The sequence below is a fragment of the Piliocolobus tephrosceles genome, chromosome 18, assembly GCF_002776525.5.
Source record: "Piliocolobus tephrosceles isolate RC106 chromosome 18, ASM277652v3, whole genome shotgun sequence".
Taxonomy (NCBI): domain Eukaryota; kingdom Metazoa; phylum Chordata; class Mammalia; order Primates; family Cercopithecidae; genus Piliocolobus; species Piliocolobus tephrosceles.
Genome location: NC_045451.1, coordinates 3,314,154 through 3,340,304, shown reverse-complemented (window position 1 = coordinate 3,340,304; position 26,151 = coordinate 3,314,154). Strand labels below are relative to the sequence as shown.

General features: G+C 45.6%; 2 protein-coding genes and 1 long non-coding RNA gene across 10 annotated transcripts in view; 2 read left to right on the top strand and 1 right to left on the bottom strand.

Moving 5' to 3' along the window:
- ZNF516 (zinc finger protein 516) overlaps positions 1-24,444 on the bottom strand; it is a 135,507-nt gene extending 111,063 nt beyond the window's left edge. For 2 of the 6 annotated variants that reach the window (XM_023224785.2, XM_023224793.2), the window contains exon 1: positions 20,634-20,709. The gene's annotated coding sequence lies outside the window, so the exon portion shown is untranslated. Of the gene's footprint in view, positions 1-20,362; positions 20,454-20,633; positions 20,710-21,148; positions 21,953-23,882; positions 23,998-24,328 lie in introns of those variants that run through there. The other 4 variants (XM_023224788.2, XM_023224787.2, XM_023224792.3 and 1 more) reach the window with 4 other exon arrangements.
- On the top strand, positions 20,808-23,102 carry LOC113225018. Of its 3 annotated transcripts, none has more exons than XR_004228578.1 (3): positions 20,808-20,869; positions 21,357-21,514; positions 21,936-23,102. It is a non-coding gene; the product is annotated as an uncharacterized LOC113225018 (long non-coding RNA). The 3 variants fall into 3 exon arrangements; XR_004228577.1 differs by lacking the exon at positions 20,808-20,869 and having other exon boundaries at positions 20,892-21,514; positions 21,936-22,482; positions 23,003-23,047; XR_004228576.1 differs by lacking the exon at positions 20,808-20,869 and having other exon boundaries at positions 20,892-21,514.
- Positions 24,445-24,714: 270 nt separating the features above from the next.
- On the top strand, positions 24,715-25,866 carry ZNF516-DT. Its single transcript, XM_023224784.2, is given in 5 exon segments — positions 24,715-24,971; positions 25,468-25,546; positions 25,549-25,713; positions 25,716-25,775; positions 25,778-25,866. Coding segments are annotated over 5 exon segments (471 nt in total). The 5' UTR covers positions 24,715-24,893.
- Positions 25,867-26,151: the final 285 nt, after the last annotated feature.

The following is a 26,151-nucleotide window of genomic DNA, read 5'->3' as shown; positions in this document are numbered from 1 at the left end:
CCAGGCGTGGTGGCAGGCGTCCGGAGTCCCAGTTACTCAGGAGGCTGAGGGAAAAAAAAAGAAAAACAGTTCCACAAAAACCTGATTTTTAAAATTTCTTTTCTATTCCTTTCTCCTTCCTGAGCAGTTTTCTTTCTTCAAAGATATTTTTGTAAGTGGATTAATTTTTTAAAAATACCTTTCAGATACCTTCTTTTACCTACATCAAAAATATGATTTACAGTATTCCTCACCAATCTGTTGGGCAGAAGAACTAAGAAACACTGATAAAGATGGTACTATGAAAAACTTGTCAGGAATAATTCTAAAAGTATGCATATCTGGCATATCAGTTCAGATGATTATTATACTGAGCACATCCTCAACACACAAAAAAAGACATATTATTTCAGGGACTTCTCCGCCTTACTTTTTTCCTGAAAAAGGTGACAGAATGGATTGCTGCAGCTCCTGAATCACCTCTAACACCTGGCAAGTGAGGGAAGCGACTCCAGACTCGGACTGATTCCTGGGCCAACTCCCGTTCCCCTAGCCAGACATGTGGCCGTAGATGGGTCATTTTCGTCTTTGGCCCTTGTTTTTCCCATCTGTGAAATGGGTCGTTTGTAATGGACAAATTGTGAAGCCTTTTCCAGTTCAGAAGTTCTCTGACCTGCAGTGGGCCCACGTGAACAGCATTTCTGGGGTCCACAGGCCACCACTGGTGGACACACTCCACCCAGGACAGCTGGGCCTCAGCCCGGCACCAGTCGGGGCCTCTGACGCTAGATCCTGTCACATTGCTGAACGGGAGATCCCAGAATTGGAGCCGACTTCCCCCAGGAGCTGAGTCCAGCACACAGTCATGCTGCCAGTCCGCAGAGGCTAAACACCCGAAGATCCCTATCTTACTGCAGGTGCCCCCAAGACACCCATGGCAGATGGAAGCTGTTCTAGGACTCCGGCTCCACCTGAAGTGTCTGCCCTGGATGTCTCGCTCCAGGACACCATGCCCACTAGGACTGTGTCCCTGCAGAGTCCTACCCAGGAATACAACAGCTGCCCTGCACCCTCCCTCCCTCACAACGCGTCCAGCACATGACCAAGTCTTACACACTCTAGACCTTCCAGAATGAACCCAGTCAGAATCAGGGCACTCTGCTCCAGTTTCCCAGTCACAAATCTAGCCCAGAACTCCATCCTCTTCCTGTTCTGAACCATCAAATCATCTTCCCTTCAGAAACCTCCTGCTGGTCCCTTGGTCAGTGTCCCTGGCCTGTGACGCTTCCTCCCTGCTGTAGACTGGCTGAGGGACCCTCCACAACATCTCTTCGCATTGCCTTTGGGACAGAGTCCATATTCTTCAAGACAATTCACAGTCAAGATGATGGGGTCTTTAACGGCCTCTCAAACATCAGCTCTTGGCTACCACCCAGACACGCCTGCCATCCCTGACATGCATGTGCACACTCAGACACTTGCATGTGTGTGTGTGCATCTGCACAGGCTCACTACACGGGCACACTTGCAAACATGCACCTACACATAGGTGCACTTACACGTGTGGATACTCACATGCACATGTATGTGCCTGTATACACACACGCATCAGGCACACACACGCACTTGCACACTGCGCTCACATGCATGAACACACACGTGTATGCACCTCTGGCTTCAGCAATATGAAATTTCCTTAGTTCTCCTGAGCTCTGAGCCACTTTTCTGTTGCTTGCATTCTCACCCAGCTCAGGCTAACTCCTCCATAAGGACCAGTGTCCTCACCAGAGTCCTTTAAGAGCAACCCGGAAACGTCATTGGGTCAAACAGGATGGCTCCAAATGAAGGCCTCACAGGAAGAAAAAGCAATCATAAAATCCTGCAATGATCACTAAATCCAGTAAGCAAGGAAATAAATATAAAGAGAATTACATCCAAATAACTGTGATCTACACATAAAATAACCATGTGATTCTTACATATCTTGAATTCAAAACTGTGTCATGTAAAAATAATTAATACTAATAAACTAAAAAAACAGCCAAAAAAGGAATGACAATAGCAATGTGGGAGCGGGAGGACATGGGGAAAGAAGAGGAAGCTAATAGAAGTGTTCTAACTTCTTCCCCCAAAGGGGAAGTCAAATTGTGCTATTACTGATACTAAAACATTAAGAAATACAGCTTTAAGAAAACATTATAAACATAGCCACTAGTGGAACCAAAAGCAGGATATGCTTTCTCTATGCTTTCTGATTTTAATAAAGGACAAGAAACATAATTCATATTCCAATAAATAGAAAAGAAGAAAAAGGGAGGAAGTACAACATACAAGTTTTTTTTTCTTTAATTAGGGAAGAAGACCAAGTCAGTTTCAGAAATAAATATAAATGGAATAAACTCACTTATTTAAAAAAAGACTCCACGATAGGGTTAAAAATTAAATTGACTTTTGCTGTCTGCAAAAAAAAAAAAAAAAAAAAACATCTATGACTAAGGAACTCAGAAAAGCAGGACACGTAGAGAAAAACACCACTAAAACTTTAATGTGTGGTCACAGAAGGCAATTATACAAAAGTAGTTGGCCAGGGGCGGTGGCTCACGTCTGTAATCCCAGCACTTTGGGAGGCTGAGGTGGGCGGATCACGAGGTCAAGAGATCGAGACCATCCTGGCTAACACAGTGAAATCCCATCTCTACTAAAAATACAAAAAATTATCCGGGCATGGTGGCGGGCACCTGTAGTTCCAGCTACTCAGGAGGCTGAGGCAGGAGGATGGTGTGAACCCAGGAGGCGGAGCTTGCAGTGAGCGGAGATTGCGCCACTGCATTCCAGCCCGAGCGACAGGGCGAGACTCCGTCTCAAAAAAAAAAAGAAGAAGAGGTTATCTTATAATCATAAAGGGTAAAGGAGAAGTCACAAATAAGACATAATTGTCCTAATATTGGTTTTGTGGGGGTGGGGGATGTTTTGAGACAGGGTCTTACTATGTTGCCCAAGCTGGCCTCAAACTTCTGGACTCAAGCAATCCTCCTGCCTCCGCCTCCCAAGAAGCTGGGATTACAGGAAAGCACCCTTTCCCCAGCTGTAGTTATGCTATACTTTCAAGTCAAATAACACAGAATAACACAAACACAGAATAAAATACATTTAGAAACAGCCACAGTGAATACCTGGAAAGATAAACAGAGAAAAATGATCTGGAAAAATTGGCAAATCTCTCGTAAGCATGGCAGATTAAGTAAGCAAAAGTAATAAGAAATAGAGAGCTTGAAAAATAAAGTAAGGCTTATCTAATATATGAGTATCACACTCCACAATTTGCCATTTTGCTAAATTGGCAATAGAACACCAAATGCCTCCATATTAACCACAAGGAAGGCTCTAAAAGTTCCATAAATTTGAAACAGTACAGGTCCCAGGAGCTCCATAATACAGTACCATGATACTAAAAATTAACAACAAGCAAAATCAAAAACAACACTCACAGAAGTTCAGCCATTTGGAAAATTCTAAACTCTCTGTAACAACTCCTGAAACAAAGAAAAAAATCAAAGTGAAACTGCAAACTCTCTTCAAAGTACCAGTGTCAAAATTTATGGTACACAAGAAAGCTAAAATAAAATTTAATGACTTACTACAGTAATTAAAAATAAATATTCAATTCAACCAGTAACAAAAATTACAATAAAACCCTTAAATTTGAATTTTAAAGAGTAACAATAAATAAGAAAAAATACAGTAAAACTGATTCACAAAATCAACAATTGGCTCTATGATAACCCCAATGAATGACATAAATAACTAGCTGGCCTAATCAAGAAGAAAAAAGAGGTTGGGGGGAATTAGGTCTAATAACCACAGACAGAAGGAAAATTTAAAAAAAAAAACATACAATGTTTTTCAAACTCTAGGTTAATACATTTGTTAATATGGATGAAAAAAAATTTTCCTAATAAAATCTAACTGTCCAAAATTCACTCAGGGACAAAAAAATGTGAACAGACCAATATTCAAGCAAGAAACCAGAGCTCTCTCCTCCACTCACCCAAATGTGAGAGATGAGTCAAGTCTACACCTGAAATCTTTCACACATTTTAAGAAACAACTCATATATAGGGTACCTGAATGTTTCTGTATCTTGAAAATATATGTGATGGAAGATACAAAACTAGTTACCCAAAAACATATTTCTAACTCATAAGCAAAAGACTATTATCCCCAATAAACAAAATATTCTTATAAATCAACAAATCATGGATAACTTCACTGGAAAACGTGACAAAGTAACAGGTGATTCACAAGAGAGATAAAACGAGCAATAAACATTAAGAAATCCTCATAATCACTTACAATTTTTAAAACGCTTTGGTATTTTCCTCTATTACGTTGGCCAAGACTTAAAAGATTGATAATATTAAGTGTTGACAAAGAGTTTTGCAGGGAACGTAAAATGGTACTTTTGTTATCTTTGTTGGTAAATTTGGCAGCATCTGTCAATTAAAATGCCCCTCCATTCCCAAAATTTCACCTCAGGGAACTTATCCTAGAGAAATACTCCCACAAGTGCGCAAAGTCGTGTATCAGAAACGTTCCCTGCACACTAAGAGAAAGCTGGTAGCAGCCCAAATGTCCAACAGGAGACAGGACAGAGAAAGGCAGTTCCACAGGGCAGCAGCCAGCTGGCACACACGGGCACCTCCTGCTGGCTGCTCACAAACCCAATCTGTGCCAGTGGGTCCATGCTCTGGCCACAGTGGGTACTGGGCATCTGGAAATCACCGAGGGTGTGTACAGACAATAGCATCCAACACATGCCTTAAAGAGAATACACTGAAATGTTATGCAAAATTTAAAAAAAAAAAGTTGCAGAAAAACTCATAGAACATTGTACCATTTTAAATTCTTTAAAACATATATATTTAAAGATCTTACTACGTTCACCAAGCGAATGTATTTAAATGCCTAATGCAGTGACTGGCATAGAGCAGGCACTCAATAGTAGCTTACATAAAATAAACTTACACCCATGTTGTGAAATGTCTAACACACTTTCTCCTCAAAGTGCAATTTCCTCTTTCGATTGTAAGTATCTTGATGGCCAAGATGATGAAGACTTTGTCGTGTATAAACTATACACGTTATACAATTATCTGAAAAGAAATGGTTTAATTTGGGCAAGGAGAATGTTGCCCTAAGTGTTTGGCTCTAACTAAATCACCCAAACAAATTTGTGGTCGGAAAACCAAGTAATGAATTATCTGCAGTGAGTTCCACAACCATCATCTCCTTTTATAGTATGAAAAGAAAGGTGCTACATATTCACACCATTTTGTGAAAAATCACTGTGTATGTCTTAAAAGCAAAGTGCCTCTATCTTGATCCCTTTACACAAGAGAAACAAACAGTAAGGCCTTGAGTGCCAGCTGTCAATGTTTTATTCTGGTTCAGTAATTAAAATGGGGAGCTTCATATTAATTCCTTGGAAGAATGACATTCAGATCAACTCACTTCCCAGCAAAAAAGTGTCCACATCCAGGAGTTGCAGCACAGGGAATACGATTGTTCTCAGCTACTGTAATTCCTCTCATTTAAAAGTAGGACACAGTGTACATTCTAAGCTCCAACTTCAGACGTCTTAAAGCATATTAAACAAAGTGGTCAAATGAATATGAAAGAAATTCTGCCAAGTGATTAAATGTAAGCTTGTAGTTCTATGTCAGTTTTCTACTAACTTCCAAAACCAGTCACGGTTTGTCTAAGAAAGGGATGTTTCAATCAGAACACCTTCATTTACTGTGATACTGAAGTCACCTGACTAGGTGAACCGTAGGCAACTGAACAACTATAAATTTCACATGACTGGATAGAAACAGCCTAAGCTCTTGAGCCCCCCAGATGTATGGCGGGGGTGACCTGCTATGGAGGCTTAAATCACTTTCAAGAGAAGAACCCACAGACGCAATTGCACTTGTGGAGACTCAGACGGATTTGCAAAACTCTGAAAAGAATTTTGGGCCGGTCCACTAACAAACGGTGGTCCTAAAAGTAAAGGTCTACATTTTCCCTTTAAGCAGAAATATTCCTCTGCCTACATTTGTGTAGATGCAAAGCACTGTTTTTGCTGAGTCACTGAAGCAGAAAAAAAGATAAAACAGGACTTTTTATCCCAGCTGAGTCATATCATTTGGACTTTGTAATTCTCTAGTCAATCTTATGTTCAAAAGTCTGGTAAATTTTCTGAACATTGATACTGCAATTCCACAAGTAAGACAGGAAACAGAATTCTAGTTTATTTCAATATCATTTGACCAATAAAAAGAAGCATTTCAGTGACTAATATAGCAAGAATGAATACTGACCCTCCGTGAAAATAATGAACTTGCTGCTCTGAACATCAGATCCACAAGCAGGAATAACAGGTAACCTGAAGTGTCACCTCCAAGAACAGGACCCAGCCCCACAATGAGGAAGCAACTGAACTCTGCCTTAGCCTTGCAAATGTGACAAAACTGAGCTGGACAGCAGTCTTGAGACACATGGGACAAAAGGCGAGAGTCATTCTGTCCAGGAAAAACAAGGTCAGGTTTTTGTGCTTACTTTGTGGCACTTTTAAATACATCAACAAAATGTGATTCTCTTGCAATTTTATACTTCGAACCACCCCACACATTCTCACTCACAAAATAGCCCACTGTAAAGGATTCCTTTTTATCTCACTGTAATTCCCAGTAGCATGGGAATAAGACACAAACAACACTCAAACCTGCTGAAACGAAGGAATGCAAACTCATTACACTGCATTTAATTCTCATCTCCTTAAGAAGCATCTTCTTAAAGGAGCTTGGTTTGCTTTGAGTTACTTCACTCTTCCTTCTGAGAAACAGCTTTTCTGAACCAGTATTGTTATCCATTTTTTAATTATTATATCTAAATGACCTACTTAAAAAGGGCTGATGAAATATACTTTGTTCCAGATCTATTCTGAAGGGAAAAACAGGCTATCTTTCCCACCAATGGATCTCCTAAGTGAAAAGCCCCAAACTTAAAGTGTTTTTGTAAACTCTGATAGAGAGCAGGTGTACTAACTTTTACTCCAGCAACTATATTTCAGATCTTTAGGACAAATAAGAGTGACAGATTCATCAAGACAGTGACAAATTCATCGATGAAGAATGCGGGGAGGGGAAATACGTAAAACCATCATCTCAATAAAACATTCATTCTTCAACAGGAAGGGCATTTTGTTGCTGTTCTACCACTACAATAATGATGTTAAGAAATAAATTAACTTTGGGGTTTTCACTCCAGGTATTCCTCATCCCTAAGCAAAGTTAAGAGTTTCTGTGTTTTGTAAACTTGTTTAGATTGCGAGGTTAGCAAAACTAAAATGCAGCAAATTATGAAAAAAAAGGTTTAAGGCTTAGTATACAAGTTACATCTACCTAAATGAATTGTATCGCAATTCTCTTTTCTAAAATAAACAATTTTTTAATCTGCAAAAAATAGGAATAACAAATCCCTTACACAGTTTATAGGCTGAATGTAAAATTATTATGAGATGACATAGAGAATATATATACATTCATGATCCAAAACTTCAAAAGCAGAAAAACTTTTTCTAGCAAAGCAGAAAAATGAGTGCATTTCAAATACACTTTCAGTACACTTTCAGTCCTGTATCAAAGTTTATTAAAATGCTTAAGTTTGCAGCTTTTCACTTAAAAGATCCACTGTGGGGCTGGGCATGGTGGCTCACACCTGTAATCCCAGCACTACAGGAGGCCGAGGCAGGCAGATCACCTGAGGTCAGGGGCTCAAGACCAGTCTAGACAACATGGCAAGACCCCGTCTCCACTAAAAATACAAAAATTAGTTGGGTGTGGTGGCGGGCGCCTGTAATCCCAGCTACTCGGGAGGCTGAGGCATGAGAATCACTTGAACCTGGGAGGCGGAGGTTGCAGTGAGCCAAGATCACGCCACTGCACTCCAGCCTGGATGACAGGGTGAGACTCTGTTTTTAAAAAAAAAAAAAAAAAGAGGGAGATCCACTGTGGAAGAGAAAACCTCTTTGTTCCTTCTCAGAACAGACCTGGAACAATCTCCAGGATACCTCAGTTGTCCACCAATTCCCTTGGTGCGATTTTAAGAGTCACATGACTTTGGGATGTTTGAATCAAAGGGGCCTTGACTTGGACCTACAGGGCAGGGTGAAACGGTCAATGGTCGTTCCAGCTCTTGCTGCTAAAGAACAGAACATCCCTGTGAACACGGGCCACATTCTCTCAGCAAGTCACAACAGAAATTGTTCGGGAAAAGAATAAATTCAATCTATCAGGATTTCCTTCTGTTTTCTGAAATTCTCCCGGCAAGTCAGTCTGCATCTGTAATTCTACCTGTTCTGTGAGCGATCCTTTGCACAGGGTTCCAGCTCCCCATTGTCCAAAGGTGTCCCGGGGCATGGTCCTCTCCTAAGCCCTAGGGCAGGCCAGCTTCCCGTTTCACCCCACAGATGGAGGGAAGATGCTCAGGCGTTCATAACGGGCCCAAAAGTCACACCACAAGTGGAACTAGATTCACAGCCACACCAAGATTCCTTCCTGCAGACCCACAATGCTGGAATTAATAAATCTGAGTTATCAAATGCTGCACCAGAAGTGGAGACCCGCGTGCAGGGAACTCGGGAAATACCAACACAGGGCCCTCTGTTGCAACTGTGCAGAGGGACAGACGTGGGCAGGGTCAGGCCCTTCGCCTCCTGGCTGCCCTGTGGTCTCCCGAAGAGACGCCTCCCCTCCACACCCAGGACCCCGGCACTTCCACCACTTTGGCACTTGGGACAGAGTCTGAGGTTATTAAAAAAGAGTCCTTTCTCCTTAAACTGCTGGGATCCCCCAGAGACAGTTTTAAAGTAATGTACCTTCCCTCAGTGTCCTGGTTTGAAAACAAACAGCAGAAATCAGAAACAGAGGAACCTGCCTGGAGATTTCTAACTTAACCCTGGCACCTGGCTGAGGTTTGCGGCAGGACCCCCCTAGAGCTCTGCCATCCTATCCTATACGGCTGCCAAGTGGGGTTGGCCCAAAATGGGATGGGTTGGGAAGGTAAAATGCACACGGGACACTGAAGATTTTGTGTAAAAAAAAGAACAAAAAAAACTTGGTAGTAATTCTTGTCATTTACATGTTCAACATTTTAGATTTTGGATACACTGGGTTAAATAAAACTATCATTAACATTAATGTTACGTGTTTCCTTTTACCCCTCTTGATGTGATCACTAGAAAACGTAAAGTGATAGACACAGCATGCATGGTACTTCTCTTGGGCAAAACTGCCCTTGAGCGCTGGGTTAGTGAACTGCAGGCCCGCGGGCCAAATTCTTTCCACCTCCTGTTTTTGTACAGCCAGTGAGCTAAGGCTGGTTTTTACATATATACACACACACACACACACAGATACATATTTACACACACATACACACACATACACATTTACACACATACACATATGTACACATTTACACATATACACATTTACACACATATATACACATTTACACACACATACACATTTACACACATATATACATTTACACACATATATACACATTTACACACATACACATTTACACGCACACATACACACATATACACATTTACACACACGCATTTACACACATACACATTTACACACATACACACACATATATACACATTTACACACACATATATACACATTTACACACACACACACACACATTTTTTTTGGGGGGGGGTGGAGTCTCGCTCTGTCGCCCAGGCTGGAGTGCAGTCGCACGATCTCAGCTCATTGGACCTCCACCTCCTGGATTCAAGCGATTCTCCTGTCTCAGTTTCCTGAGTAGCTGGGATTACAGGCACCCACCACCACGCCCAGTTAATTTTGTATTTTTAGTAGAGATAGGGTTTTGCATGTTAGCCAGGCTGGTCTCAAACTCCTGACCTCAAGTGATCCACCCACCTCGGCCTCCCAAAGTGCTGGGATAACAGGCATGGGCCACCGCACCCGGCTGGTTTTTACATTTTTAAATGGTTGGGATTAAAAACAAAATCAAAAGAAGATTATTTTGTGACATGTGAATGGCACAGAACTCGAATGTCAGGTGTCCGTAAGTAAAGTCCATCTCTTCGCTGCTAGGCTGCCTCGGGCTGCTCTCAAGCTATGAGGCCGGTCCTATCAAATACTATCCGGTCCTTTATGGAAAACGTTTGCTGACCCCTGCCCTGGAGTTCTGCAAATACAGACCCAGGCTTCTGAGCTGAGGAGGGTCTGGCTCAAGCCCCTTTTGGGCTCCATGGGAACTGCACATGGGCTGACCTAGGATCCAAGGCCACTGAGCCCGGTCAGAGGCAGGACGGGACCAAGTCCCACCAGCTCACTGGGATGGCTATAGGTGACCCAGGAATCTTTTTGGCATCAAATTCTCTTTAGATCACTCTCTTAAGTTGCTCATTTGTGATGAATTAGTCAAAACTTTTGCTTATTTTCAGAACAGAGCAGGCCCACAGACAGGCTGGGGACCCCACAGGGGCAGAGAGCCTGTCCCAAGCCCCTCTTGGATGATGCTTCAGAAACCCCAGCCATCTAGAAAGAGGAAGGGTGGAGGGACACTGGTCTCCCACAGTGTCATCTCTAAAGCTATATCATCCCAAATGGCTCGACCAAAACGAAATGAACTCCACACACGGTAACAAGCATGACAAGGGTCGGACACTCAGGGAGATGGCCCAAAAGGTGGGCTGCTTAATAACTGGTGGTGGGACTTTGATGAAGTTACTTACCTGTGCAGGCCTCAGTGTCCTCTCGGGTAAAAGGGGGTGGGAATTACTACCTGTTTCCTAAGACCTGTGCATATTAAATAATACATATAAAGAACTCGAAATAACTCTCTGTTCATAGTAGAAACTTGATCAATGTTTGCTGAAAGGAAATGAGCACTGGTGGGCTATTTATTTGGAGAACTAGTTATTGAGGCATTTGCCCAATTTGATTCAAGTTCGTAAGTTATTAGTAATGAAAATAAAATTTATATTAATTGAATGGGAAACAGTAATGTTGATAACTGACATCATACGGTCATAGTGATTCAAAGAGTAGCTCTCAATACCTTGTATTTTGTTCTTATGTCCTTGGCTTTTTGTATCAAAGTAACTACAAGGAACTACTTTCCAAAAGCTACAATAGCATTTGCCATAAGAATGTTACTGAAGGCACCGTCTACGTAAGAATACATAGCCTGTATTAAAACAACCAGTATTAAAGTCAACATTTAGAAGTTTACTTTAGCACTAACGCTAAAAGAGGCTTTTCCTTCATGTAAGAACTGATGCATTTTTTTCCTGAGAGTCAATGCAACACATCAACGGCTATGTTTTGCTTTTTGTTTTAGGTGCCAGAAAGCCCACATCCTAAGTTTTGGTTCACATCTACCAATGGGAGGGAATCCTAAGATGTACATATGTGACCCAGCTTTTCCCCTCATCAAAATCTATTCTTCCATTGCCCGTTCTTTATTTTTGTTTGTATTTTACTACAGATAGTCTCCAACTTAGGAAAGTTTGACTCACACTTTTTCAACACTACCAGGTGAAGAAGCCACAGGCACTCAGCAGAAAGCAGTGAGCTGCTCCCTCTGCAGGCCGGGCAGCGGCAGCCCCGCGATCTCCAGGGTGGACGTTGGCACTTCACGGCGACCTGCGCTTCCAGGTGCCCTTGCCCAACCATCGGCTAACATTTACCCATTCCAAGCACGGGTAAGGTAGGTGAGGCTATGCTACCATGTTCAGTAGACTGAGGTATATTCAACGCATTTACGATTTAACGGTATTTTCAACTTCGGATGGGTTTCTGGGGAGGCAGCCCTGTCGGAAGTTAGGGAGCGTCTGTCTGCATCTAACGTGTGACTTTCCGTGCACATTTCATTCCCTCATAGGTAGAAACAAGCAAATTATTATTACCAACATACAAATAGTGAGATTTCAAAGACCAGATACTCAAATGAGCCTGCAAAAATCCTCACACCCAGCCTACAGGATGAAGTCCATAAATCACTACACTGATTTGTCTTTGCGTTTCTTCATTTACATTGGTCCTATTTTGAGAAATGTCTAGAAAGGTAGCAAAATCACCTGGTACATAGGTTCAGGTAAATAATGAAAAGAACTCAGTACTGTCCTCTTAAGAAAAGGAAAAATAAATTCTAAATTTACTAATGATTTCCTCTTAAGAAAAGAAAAAATCTAGGGTGTTGACCACGTTTGCTCATGTTGAGAATCCAAAGGCCACTGTTTCTTAAGTGGCTCTTGCACAACAAAGAAAAACTACCTGCTCCCTGGCCCAGCTGCCTGCTTTGCTGGAGAAGGCAGGCGGGGTGGAGACTCCTCCAGGAGGTGTTTAATAATCTGCAAAGGTCCAGACAGCAACCCGGGGCAGACACAGCTCAACCCAGCCAACCCGACCATCGGAAAGGAAGAAGGAGAAGGCACGCCTTCCTGGGTTCAGCTCTCTGGGGTCCCCAACACCTCCTCTTAGTGGCCATCTTGTCCACTGGCACCAAAGCTGAGCTCAGAGGAAAGCACCTGCCCAGATCCACTCTGTTTCTGCCACCTCCCTGCCCACTCCTGTGGGACGCTCCCTCTCAGCATCTGTCCATCATCGGCATCTGTCTGTTAATGGGGCATCTACCACACACTCTGCAAACCCACCAGTGCCAAATGCCCCCCGTCCGCCGGCCCACCCGCACTTCATCTTGCTGGCTTAAGAAGGTGAGTCTCAGGGCCCAGCAGTCTATCAGAACTGACCTGGTCTTCTCTGATCCCTTTCCCTATGATTTTTTGGTGACTTTTTTTTCTTTTAAGATTTTCTATATCTGATGTTGGTCACTTACACTCTGTATTTACTGTACTCTTATTAAAAATACGTTACCGTTGGTGATAACTATTGGGTTTCCCAAGAAAACCTGTATCCTGGCACCCACTGCAGGGCTGGGAATCTGAGCAGACAGCTGCCCGGTCTTTGGTGACCAGATTTTCCACGTTCCTCCTTGAGCGCTGCCATGTGACGGCAGCCTCAGACGGCAACAACTGGTCCAGTACCCAACTCGCACAATATCCCCGTGGAAAGATGCAAACATTTACTCAATATGTTTCTCTCTGTGGAGCAAGCTCTAAGCATCCAAGTGAAGCTCAAGGGGGGCTCTCTCCACACTGCCCTAAACACCTGGTTATCTGCCAGGTCCACACTTGGCAGTGCTGACTCAGCACGACAACGTGCTCACCAAGTTCCTTTTCAGAGTGGACTTTCACCTCCCCTTATCCTAGCATTCAGCACAGTGTATGGAGAAAAAGGCTAAGCTGGGAATCAGGACGCCTGGGTTTGAGCTCTGTACCATTCCTGCGGCCTTGGTTCAGTTATTAATCTTTCTACATTTCAGTACCTGTAAAATGTCAGGATTCACTCACAAATCATCTCTCATTTTCTTGCAGTTATAACACATATATGATTCCCTATATTAACCTTCTAAAACAAGTCCAAATACAAATAACGTAAATTTACAAAGAAATGTAAACAATCATGAAAGCAAACGCTTCCCTTCATGGTCATCACACCGAGTCAATGCAACAACACGCCTAACAACATAAAACCATACTCTAAAATGGCAGCCGCCCTAACCCTGCTTGGGCCAAGAAGGTGCAGTGTCATCACCTACCACCTTGTAGGGATCTAAATGGAGGTTTCGTGGTCCAAAACAGCTAAAAATGCTTTCCACAATGGTCTACCATTCCCCTGACAGGATTTAAGAAGGGCTGCCTAAAACACACGCTCTCAACGGCCCCCTTAATGTTCACGGCTAAGCAAAAAACCTGGTTTGTAAATCATCTCCCACACACATGTAAAATCCCAAATTCTAACTGTAATGGCTTTCTTTTTTAATCAATACCTACACTTTGAAATATGTAAATATTAGGAAAATGAACCTTACTTTCTAAAGTTCAAATTCTTAACAGCCCATAATCTTTCATCAACCTAGAAAATAACTGATAAGCCAATCTTCCTGCGAAACCATTAACAGATTCTGCTTTTCTGTCACCAGGGTAATTTACTGAGGCTAATTTTAATCCTACCACTAAACCACTAATCCCATGACTCTACAGAATTGTCCCCAAGTTTATGTTGCTACAGCAAGTACTTTCACATGAGGAATTCACTTACTTATTAATACTGTTTTATTTTTTAAGTTGGTTTTAGGAATGAGATCATCTTGCTTGTCTCTCATTTTAAAAAGTAAAAAGCCATTTTTGAAAAAAGGAAGACACGTGAGCACCTGGGGTTGGAATGCACTCAACACAACAACGTTAATGTAAATTATGCTTGATGTTACTCAAAAGGACAAATTATCATCATTATGCTAATGGTCATGCTAAAGACATGAAAAGCTGTGAAATGATTCATCTAAACCTGGTGGGAATATGATCATCAATGTGAATGATGGTATTTTCTCAAACTGGCATAAAAATGTTCTGTCTGTGTCACTGATAATGTCAATATAAATGATGCATCACCAAAGGCAACGTGCACTCACACGGTCTTCGCTCACGTTCCCGGAGCAAAGCCCCAGCCCACCTTTCAGTCCACATATGCCTTGCTTCGGGGACACACATGTGGATGAGTAGAAATTTGTTTACTTCTTTCGTAAAACAGAGAAAACGGGATGATTAACGCTAACAAGACTGAGACAACGAGAGAGGTGTCTGGAGACACATCTGCTTTGGTGTCGACAGCCACACAGAACGTTTAAAATGGAGGTGGAATCTTCTGTGGCGTTCCGTATTAATAAATTCCTGCAACACGGCTCTTAAGCGAGCCACCCTGTGAATTCAACACAGGTCTACCCAAAAACTCAAACCAGCATGTGTAAACAAAACATAGCCTAAGTGAAAACCTCTCAGTTCTACCTGTAGATAATTCCAGGGCAGTGCCACCGAAGCTCAGGGCAACTATTAAACAGGATTGTCCATTTGTTCGTTAATTCACTTCTTTAAATTAAAAAAAAAAAAAAGATGGAGACAAAACCTAAGTTCTTACGACAAAAATAGTAATAATAATAAACATACTTTTTTGCTCTAGATTAAAATCACCGGAATAATCAGGAACAGTGAATCTTCTCTTTCAGACCTGCCCAACTCTTAGCCTTATTTGTGACCAGCAGAAGTCTTAACCACTCATATCCAAGTCTGTGTTTTCCTGAATTAACACAGTCACTCAGCATTGAATGGCAAACTATTTCTCACAAAAATTATATCGGGGAAAAAAAAAGTGAAACTTGTTCACTACACCCTTAAGTATCAACTGAGTAAGAATCTGCTAAAGCCACAAACGACCTCTCTGTACAACTTTCAATGCATCATTTACTGTACTAAATTTCAAAGAACATTCTCAAATGCTGAAATAAATCAATGCCCAAACACAGCGTCTCATCAGCTCATGCAATATAGGTTAAATAGTACCATATGGCAAAGACAGACACATGCTGCCCTTTTCTGAAACAAAGAAAAAAATTCTTAAACAAATGTCCTTTACACTCACATGGGAAGAGTGAGGGATTAGAGAGTTCTTCAAGTGTTAATAGTGCTGAAAAATTTTTAACTCTTAGCCATGAACAAGAAATTATAGTTTTCATAGAGAACCTTGATTTTTAAGCCTGTCTTTAACTGTGTCCTGAAAACTAACACCACATCTTCCTCCACGCACACCATCTCCTAAAAAAGCAAGAAAATAACAGGACAGCTGTATCCTGGAGGCTGAGCCGGCACCAGCAACTCCCCAGGGCGGCGAGAGAGCTGTCTACCTGGTTTTGAAGGAAAAAAAATACCAGATTCCCTCTGCCTTGAAAATAACAAAACACACAAAAAACTCATCCTATTTTCACCACTCAGCTGAGGAATTGTCTGGATTTCACAATTATATACGATATATATCTCTTCTCAGCCCAGTAAATTCTGAGATTCTACAGATTTTATTTAATTCCTGACCAAGGTTGGGGGGGAAGGTACAGAAACAGGAATACAAAGTCAATCTACCAGAATTAACAAGGAGTTAAAATACAGTATATGGTAAGATGTATCTAAACCTACTACGGTTGTCTTTTAAATAATTTTTCCTACTCTCCTGCTTGTGTTTTAGTCATTACTTAACATATATTTACATGTTTAATTCTAAAAATAGTTGCATTTCTAATTACTCCTGCTTTGTAATTTTCAGTACCATTTGAATTAAAGATTAAATGCCAGATCTTTTTTGGAAATGACTTTTAAGGCATGTTGAGAGCCACAAATTACACTTCTTTACAATTCGAATGTATACCACTGGAAAACATCTCATGCTAGACATAAATACGATGATGGCTCTAGCTTTGGAAAGAGACGCTTCAGCTGTTCAAGTCACGTGTGGCCAGATGCAGAGCATAAGGAATGCAAAACAGACAGTTGCAACTGCTGGTTTTTACCAGTCCATCTAAAATACACTTCATATACTTCAGTGGATACTAGAAATTTCAAATACAAACAATGCATGTACAGCCCCTATAAATGTATCCCTCTTTATACTATTTATAGCTATTTAAGTCATTCCCCTAAAATATTCTTCAGTTAGAAAAATATTAAAATAAAGATACTTTTTAAAGAACAGAAGGAGACATTCTAAAGTAAAAGTTTTTCTTTATTCCTCCTCCTCCCATAAGGCTAATTTTATTAATTATTCATAACTGTAAGTATTTGATATGATTTTTTTCTTAAAAGGGGTTTGTGACTTTTCAAAATTCCTGAAAATCAAACGATTTTGATAGTTCTCATCCAATGGTGAGTGGGAGGGTGGTCTGAACCGAGGGCAGAGGTCATTCCTCTATCAAAGAGAACGTCCTGCCCCACTCCCAAACTCACTGGTTTCCTGGGACCAGAGAGAACTGAGGCCCGGGCTTCAATTTGAAAAATGCTGTCTCCTCTATGGCCCCTAGATACATTCCCATAATAGGCTGCTGCCACTACACTTTCTGGAAGGACTGAGGATGAGAGCCCCAGGAGGGGAGGGAGAAGAAGGGAGCAGCTACACTGTCAGCTCATGCCACCAGTTAGCGACCAGCCCAAAGGGAACCTAACCAAACAGTGGAACAACCAAATAATCACTGCTGCACAAACAGAGGCTTGTCCATAGTCCCCACCTCCATCTGCCTCTGACAACCTCCACATCCCTCGGTGCCTCTCATACACAGGGAGATGCAGTCCAACCATCACCCACTCAGACCTCACAACGGATGCACAGTCTGACACTACAATTCACTTGAAAAATGCAAATCTAAATGACACGCAGTTCCCAACAACAGAGTAGGGGCCGCTTCCAAGGTCCTGTGAGCTTAACACAGTAATAAAATTAGTCCTTCACGTTTAGCCATTAACAGTGCTGGAAGGGAAGCTCTAAGGTGCCAAATCGCAGGCAGCCAGGAAAGGCCTTTTTGCGAGATGCTAGTTAAGCAATAAATGCAAATTCAGGGAAGTAAGGATGTGCTACTTAGCGGCACACGTCCAGCTCCCTGAAGCAGTGAACAAACCCACGGATATTCCTTGCACTACGTTCAGTAAGATAGCAACTGAACTTTTCCACAGCTTCTAGAACTTTTGAGGGGGAGGGGTCGGGAAGGCAAACAGATGCATTTTTGAAAGAACTAATTGAGTGTGTCAGAATAGCTTTATCCAAGCACTAAAAGGTATAAACATTCACAGCATGAAAGATGTCTGCTTTTGAAGAAGAAATGTTACTTCCAAGTTCAAGCATTTATAAAACAGATACCCAATCAAATAAATTTAACTTTCTTCCATTAGAGTCATATTCCTAATAATTCAATCCATGTCTATCACTGAGAAAGTTACACATCTCCAGTTAAATTTGGCCAGCTGAAAACCAAAGAGAAAGCTGATCGTGTTTCCTGCACATTTAATAGCAATGCTTTCTTCAGCCAGAATCTAGTAATAAGCGAAATACCATTTTTAATTAGGTAATTAACACAAGTCCTTTTCTCCTAAATTGAAAATGGAGTAAAAAACAAAACAATGCATGTCTTCAACATTTAAACAAGCATACTATACAGGAAAGTGCACACGTTTGGACAAGCTCCCTGCTGCAGAATGCAGTCAGCTTATATTTCAGTCTCTATCTCTACGGCATTAAGGTATAATGCAGCTGAAACTCTAAACACAGTCTCCAGTCAGACTTACAACCACTCCCACCAAATTCTTTTTAAAAGATGCCTTCTCTTAAATTATGAATAAGACCAAAATGCAAATCTAAATGACATGCAGTTCCCAACAACAGAGTAGGGGCCGCTTCCAAGGTCCTGTGAGGTCATTCTGGAAAATGAATAAATAAAAATCCACAACCACCCAATACACTGACTACTGGTTTTTCAAGAATAATCCATGACTAAACTCTACGTCAATTGCTAGGCCATGTTATCATTTTTCCCCATTTGGTAAGACCGAAAACCTTCTGTTGGAGCACACCTCATTTCCAAGTATTCTTTAAAGAAGTCTCCTTTCCTTTTTCACATATGTTGCTAAACTTAATCACATCAAATGCTTCACTTATAAAACTCACATATCTCCTTGCAAGAGGAAATTAGGTAAATGGAGTTAAAAGTTTCATTTATGAAAGTGAAGACAAAGTGCTTTTCACATTGTGACCTCTTTCAAAGACCTCTCTCATTCCCGTCAGTCAATTTTGGTCTCTGGGACAACATCTTACAAAAAAAAAAAAAAGTTAGAAATGTAGGACTTCAGGGTTCCAGGAAAAATAAAATCTCTAAATTAGTAGACTCTGAAGGTTGTTTACAAATAACAATGGCAAAACATTGGTGAGGTAAACTATTCTCAGGATGTCAGCAATTCACAGCAGACACATTTCTCAAAGTTCTTGATCTAGTGTATTTCAGGATATTAGGCCATTTGGAAAGATTATTCTAATAAGCAAAAGCTTTCAGAAATAAAAATAAGCAGAACTCCCATCTCTCTACGCATTGTTGAAAGCTGTAGACACTAAACCTGCTATTTTGGTGGTGTGTTTCATTTTAGAGAGGCATTCCCGTTCCTCTTGGTTAGTTTTATTACAGATCCACCGGGATTATTATTTTTTTAGAAGGTTAATGCGCTCTGGTGTTTCACTATATTCAAATTAGCAAGTGTAAGAAAACAAAGGCATACTAACGAATTAAGAAAAACATCAGACATGCTTGTACCTTACACCAAAATTCAAATTCAATTACCAAAATACTTGTGAGTCTTACACAGAGTTCAATTCATCCCAGAGCCCATTCAAGATGGCCATGGGGGTCACTCCTGTGAAACTAAAGCTGTCCTCCTATAAGTAACCCAACTCTCAAACTCCTGACACCATGGCAGGCTCCTATGCAACTTCACTCTCCAATTTTACTAAGAGGGGGTTCTCAGACCCACGCACAATAGTGGTGTGTGGTATATTTAATTCTGGCTGGTCTGTGTAAATATAAGTAACAGTTACTTGACGACATAATCAAAGAATGCAAGTGAAAATGAAGCTGGAACAAATGACAAAATGAGCTCTTTTTATTTTACACGGTAGTAGCCAGTATCCTATCAAATAACAGGCATGCCTAGCTCTTTTAAGTAACACATCCCTAAACCAAAATACTTCAATCATATTAATAGGGTGGTTTTTAAAATAAGCTGAAAACGCTCCTTTTGGGAGGCTAGCCACCTTTGCATCTACTCGAGTCATTATCTTTAATAGTATTGAGTCCATAGCCCCATGGTGAACGTACATCACTCAGCTTTTAAATCACCTTCAATCAAGATTCGAGCCTGCATGGCAGGTTGACAGGGGCAATGCCTTTCTGCCGTATGTGTAAGTAGGATCCCCACTAAAGTTCCTTTTGTGACTTGCTGGTTAAGTCAACACGGCGAGTGGACCGGAGGGTCCGAGGGCTCCGTCCTTTGTTACGCAGGGGACACCCCTGGAAGGCCAGCTCTACGCCCACGGGCACATCTGGGCTTTTCCAGGCAGTCCACAGAGCCATCCCCGGCCTCTTTACCGCCGAGACACTGTGAGGTCACACAGGCAGGACACAAAACACGCACGCAGCAGCCCCTCGCGAGGCGCCCCGAGCCCGGGTGCCCACCGCCAGCTCCCACCCCAAATCCGCTCGCGGGCGCAGGACCGGTTCAGGTGTGAACACTTATGTAATCGTCCTCGGGGCCACGCCTTTCCCACCGCCCCACCTCCGCCAGAACAAAGTGAAGTTTAAAATAGAAACCAATTACCTGGCCTCTGCCGTGCCTCGGCCCCCGGAGGCCAGTCCACACCGCCGCGCGGACCCCCGCCTGGCCCGCAGCCCCGCGCAGACCCCAGTTCCGGACCGGACCCGCCCCCCTCCCGGGCCCCGGCCCTCCACACCCCCATCCGCTCGCTCCCCCCTCACCCCGCGGCCTGCCCTTCCCCCCGCAGCCCCCTCTCCTCCTCCGGGCCTCGCTCCCGCCCCCGCCGGCTCCCCGCGCCCGCCCCGCTCGCCCCCGCCCCCCGGCCAGCACAGACCCCCGCCTTTGTTATGGTGCGAAGTTGGGCTGTGGGTCCGTCTCTTTCACTTCTTGGGTTACAGTGCAGCCGTGTGACGTCCGCTCCACATGACGGGGGCGGGGGGCGGGCGCCGGGGGGCGGGGGCGGCGGGCCAGGCCCTCCCCGTGCTTCTCCGCCCCTTCCCGCCCCGCCCACGGCCCGCCTCCTGGCAGCCCAGCAACAAGCGGCCACCGCCCCCACCCCGGGGCGGGCAGGTGAGTCCCCCCGCCCCGACCCGCCCCCAGCCCACACGGGCGCCCCGCGCTCCCGCCCCCGGCCCCTGGCCACGCGAGCCCCAGGACCCTCAGTAGCGCCCCAGCGCCGCTGCAGCTCAGACACACCGAAATAGGAATGATTTAATCCAACGACACCTCCCAGGGCTGCCTAGTCCCGGTTCCGCCAGCTCCTGAGATTGGGGAGGGGAATCAGGTGGAACTCGGATTGGGGGGCGGAAAAGGCCCGAGTGGGAGGGAACGCGCGGGGTCGGCTGCTACCTTGTAAGCGAGTTAGGTTCCTGCAGAAAGGAAAGACGAAGGTCGCCCACGGACCCTCGGATGACCTCGGCGCGGCCTGGTGGCCAGGAACAGCCGCGCGTGGACGAGGTCCCTTCCAGGGGTTCTCCCTGCAGGAGTCTCCAGGGAGGAAGTGGGCACGTGGGTCCTTAACCTCTCCATTGCATCATCCCCATCCCGGTGGGTACAGAAGCGCAGTAACCCCGCGATACTCCCGGAAGACACCGCGTCTCCAACATTTACACGGAGATGCTGCTCGGCTCAGGTCGGGTCCGTACGCTTCCCGAGGTGCGTACTACGAGAGCCACACACATCACTACCGATATTCCTGGGAAAGTCGGTGCCACAGTAAGTCAGCTGCAAGCGTGGGGTGGCCGGTGACGCGCTCTGCCCGTGAATACGCCCATTGTGCAGGGCCGACGCGGCCAGGGCGCAGCGTTCAGGAGGCGGGTGGGCAGCCGAACTTTCACTAGCCACGAGCGCTTCACCTTCTAGAATTTGCCAGGGACTAAGCATCAACTCCCAGTGAGAAAATAAAATGTGGAGTTGGAAGACACATGCTGCCCTTCACTTTTCTACGGAGTTCACATCAGTTTCAGCAATCCGCGTTCTCAGTTCGCTTTGCCCGGGCGAGTGAGCTCCATCACCTGGACCAAAAACGCACCAGGGCGCGCCTGCCCGGGACAACGAGGCCGAAGAAACCGCACGTTTCGAGTCCCCAGTTGCTGAGAAACAATCACAGCCCTCCTCTTTTCTTTCCCTTCTGCAGGTTCCGACCTGAATCCGAAAGTGCTTCTAAATCCCATGCTTCACAGAACGTTCGGAAGGGGAGGCGCTCCGTGGGGGCTGCTGCCTGCCCATGTAGCTGAACTGACTCGAATAAAAGGGTGTCCACGTCTACATCACACATCTGTGTAAATGCAGAAGCCTGCGGATGCGCGGGGCTGGCCAGACTTCACAGTGTGCAGACACATGGGCTCATGCACGCGCGCGCGCTCACACACACTCACACCCCAAATTACCTCCGGGATGGAGAAAGCCGCTGCGGATTGGCCAGCAGAGCCGTCACTCATGCCCAGGGGGCAGGGAGACTTCGCAAAGCTGTTTCCTTTTTTTTTTTTTTCTCTGCTCTCCTCCCTACTGTTTCATTTAATGGTAAAACAACAGCAGAGCTCTGAAAGTTAGCCATCTGCGCGGAGTTTGCCTTCTTTAAGGAGGGAGGCGTCAGACGATATCCATTTAAATATATTTTGTACTTCCACAAAGGATGGAAAGGGAAATTAACGAAGGGAGTGGAGGCGGAAAGGGAGCTCCGAGTAAGAAGGAGGGGTCATCCCGCGGGGGGTTGGGGGGGCGGGGGCTGAGGGCCAACGCCAGGGAAAGAGTTGTTCTCTACACCGAAAAGGGACTTTGACCTTCCATTGATCTCTCAGAATTAAAAAATGTTTCTTCACAGGTCGGATTGTAACAAACGCTCGTTCCTAATTTATGAACTCGTCGTTTTGATTTTATTATTTAAGCATGCGCCAGCAATCGTGTTTCCTTAAGAAAGAACTGACCTATTTTTGGCTGGAGATAAACGATCATGTTAACAGATGTTAATCTTGTAATCTGTTTTTCCTGTAAGCACTTTACCTACCCGGGTTTCAGACCTTAAAAATAACATCTTTTCCAAAAAGACCTGACGTCACAATTCACTCCCTGAAAAATCACACTCCCCCTCCAGTTTCTTCCCCTGCAATGATTTCAAAGACATTAAATCTTTTCCACTTTATAAATGCTGATCTGTTCTGCCTCTACTCCCACAGGCTCTTATTTGCATTTCAAATTCCACAGGTTACACCAGTCGCCTTTTCAAAAAAATGTAAACCAACAATGAAGCAGCAAATGGCTTTTTGTGCATCTGGATTAAATAAAGCACAGAATGAATATATTTGAAAAGAGGACTGCGCAAGTTGATCTTTGCACACCCAGAGACCCAGTGACTCCTTATCAGCGGAATGAGTAAGACACACAGCCCCCAGAGCTCCCTGTCTGATCCCGGTCTGCTGCGGGAAGCTTATTAACGCTGATAATAGATGGGGCTGACTTACAGACCCACATTTTTCGGGTAAAAGGCTAGTTCCCTCTGGTCCCTAATTGCGGGGGTCCACTGGCTTTCCTCACCGCACACATAAACTGCTGCTTTTAAATACCCCACTCGACTGCAGTTTAACAAACTTATTCATACAAAGTTTCTTTAAAACTTGAGGCGGTTTAATCTAAATACTGATCGTAACTATTCAGTCTGTTAGTTCTCCCTGGAAATGGCAGCGGAGGCGCCTCCCCCCCCCCCCCGCCCCACCACACACACCCCACCGCATTCTTCCTTCATACACCCGGGTTCATCTCGCCACCGAGGCCTCCCCCACCCGCACCCGGCTCCGAGGAGTCCCTGCCCACCCCTCTCTGAGTCGGTGCCAGACCCTCGCCCCCACCCCCACCCCCGCCCGAACTTCCCTTCCAGGACCTCTCACTTCTTTAACGTTAGGGTCACTTAGAAGCTCCCCGCAGACTGGCAAGCAGCCGGGGAGGGGGCCGTAAAAAACAAGGCCACCCCCCCTCCACGCAAATACGTCCCCTAGGCAGCAGCGCGCGGTGCCCACAGGCATCGATCCCATCCGCCAAACCCTTAATAATTGAAGCGGCTCCTCGAGCCCGCAGCCCCATCACCCACCTTCATTAGCCGGAGCGTTTTACTTTAAAGTAAGGCAATTTGCTCTTTGTCTCCTAATGGATGGAGAGCGCATCCGAGCTCCCCTCCTCCCGCGTCGCCTTTGACGAAGTGTACAAAGCCAGAGCCTCTTCCGCGCTCCCACCCCGGCCCCCACCCCGCCCCTCCACTGCGGTAAAAACCACCTCCCGGGCGCTCGCCCCGCCGCCCGAAGTTGCATCTTCCCCTATCCTGGAATTGCAGAGCAGAGCAACTACCCACAGGGAAAGCCAAGTAGCCCTCCCCGCGCCCGGGGGGGCCCCTCCCCGGCGCACCCCCCTCCCCGGCGCCTCCCCACCACCCCCAGCGGCGCACACCAGAGTCCGGGGCACGTCGGGGCTCCGGGCCCCGCGCCCACGGCCCGCCGGCGGCCCCTGCGGCGCAGCCCTCCCCCCGCCCGCGGCCCCTACCTTGGCGGGGAGGCGGCGGGCCTGGAGAGGAGGACGCGCACGCCCCGCGCATCTGAAGGTGAAGCCGAGCGCCCGCGGCGCGGAGCCGAGCGCTGCACTAGACCGACCGCGCCAGCTGCGCCCGGGCGCGGGGGACGCGCGAGGGCGCGCGGGGCCCACCACGCGCCCGGCCCCCTCCCCGCGCCGCCCGCGCGCGCCCTGGACGCGCTCGCCCTGCGGGGGCCTCGGCGCCGGCCGGGCTCGGGGGGCTGCGCAGCACGGAGAGGGGGCCGGGCGCCCACGGCCCGGCGCAGGCCGGAGGCTTCCCCCAGCCCGGGAATGGTCTGCCCTGTAGGAAACGCACACTCCACTATTGTCTCATCAGCACAAAGTTCTGCCACACTGCGGGGTCAGTCTGGAGGCTTGCAGTGACTCAGACACAGCCAATTCCTCCCCTAATAGCACTGAATCACGATTCCAGCGGCCAGTGGTCGCCCCTCGTCAAGGTCTAAGGCTGCGGCAGCCCCGGCTCCCGGAGGCCGTTTCCGCGCGCACACGCGCATCCATACGTACAGACGTGCTCGGGATGCGGGTCCCGCCGGCGGGCACCTGGGCACTGCGCCCCATTTGGACTGAAATGGGGACACCCCTTCGGGGGTCCCAGGTGCGTGTGCATTACACACGAAGTAGCGTGTGCGTGTCACTCAACTTCCTGGTAAATGCCTCTGGGGGTGTTCAGACGCAGGATCAATACATTAAGTCCTGAATCAAGGGTCACAGAGGTCCCGCTGGAAAGACTTCAAACAGCGGCTCTGCCACATGGCCATTTAAAAATGAAGGGGTTGTTTACTGGTAGCCTTCAAAGTTCAACTCTATTTTTCTGTTCTTAAAACTTCATTTCTTCACCTCACCTACTCCCCAGGGGCAGTAGTTAGTTGTAGGAAGTTGAGTCCGGGACTAGAAATCCTAATTTGACTCCAGAATGCTCTCCTGGTACAGGGCAGGGAGGGCTGGGGTGGGGGAGGGGAGGGAGGGCGCGCGGGGGCGGGGGAGGGGCGGGGCGGGTCGGAGCGAGCAAGGGCGAGCGCCCCTTCACCGCCGGTGACGTAGACCCGGGGAGCGGCGGCCTGCGGAGGGGTAACACTAGCTTCTCCCACCAGGCTCCTGGCCATATTGTTCTCCTTCCCCTCGTGATAACTCCGCAGTGGAGGTGGATTCCGTCCAAGACGCCCAACGTGGCTCGCGTAGCAGTCAGCGCTGCAATCCTGGCGGTTACCTCCGCGGCGGCGTCTCCCTTTGCGCCTCACACTCGCAGCCCGCGGCCCTCCCCAACTTAGGGCGTTTACAAAAGAAACTACTCCAGACGCGCTGCAAAGGGAGGCGCTTGTGCCCGAATGCTGGAGATCAGCCTCGGGGCCATTCTGCCTGTGTGATGTTTGGGGGGGGGTGTCGGGGTCGGGGGGCGGGGGGAGTCAGGCAGAAAGACAGGGAGAACCTCTGCGATGAAGGATCCGCGAGTCCTCAAATGTAAGCTCCGTGTGACTGACGATCTGCACTGATTTGGAGAGCAGGCGTGTTAAAGGTCACGGACAATTGTTGCTGGCTTCAGCATGAATGCCTAAGTGGGATGTATTCTTCAACAGTCACATTTAAGTCTGATTCACCGAAAGGTATTGACGTGCCCACCATTCATTTCAGTACACTGTGAAAATGCACAAAGAAAGTATCCCCAAATTCAATTAATTACAAAGCTATAAATGGCTTGTATACACATATTATTACATACATGTAGGTAGTAACAAAGATTAAAAATTGAAGACTTGACACTTTAATAGCTTTTTGGT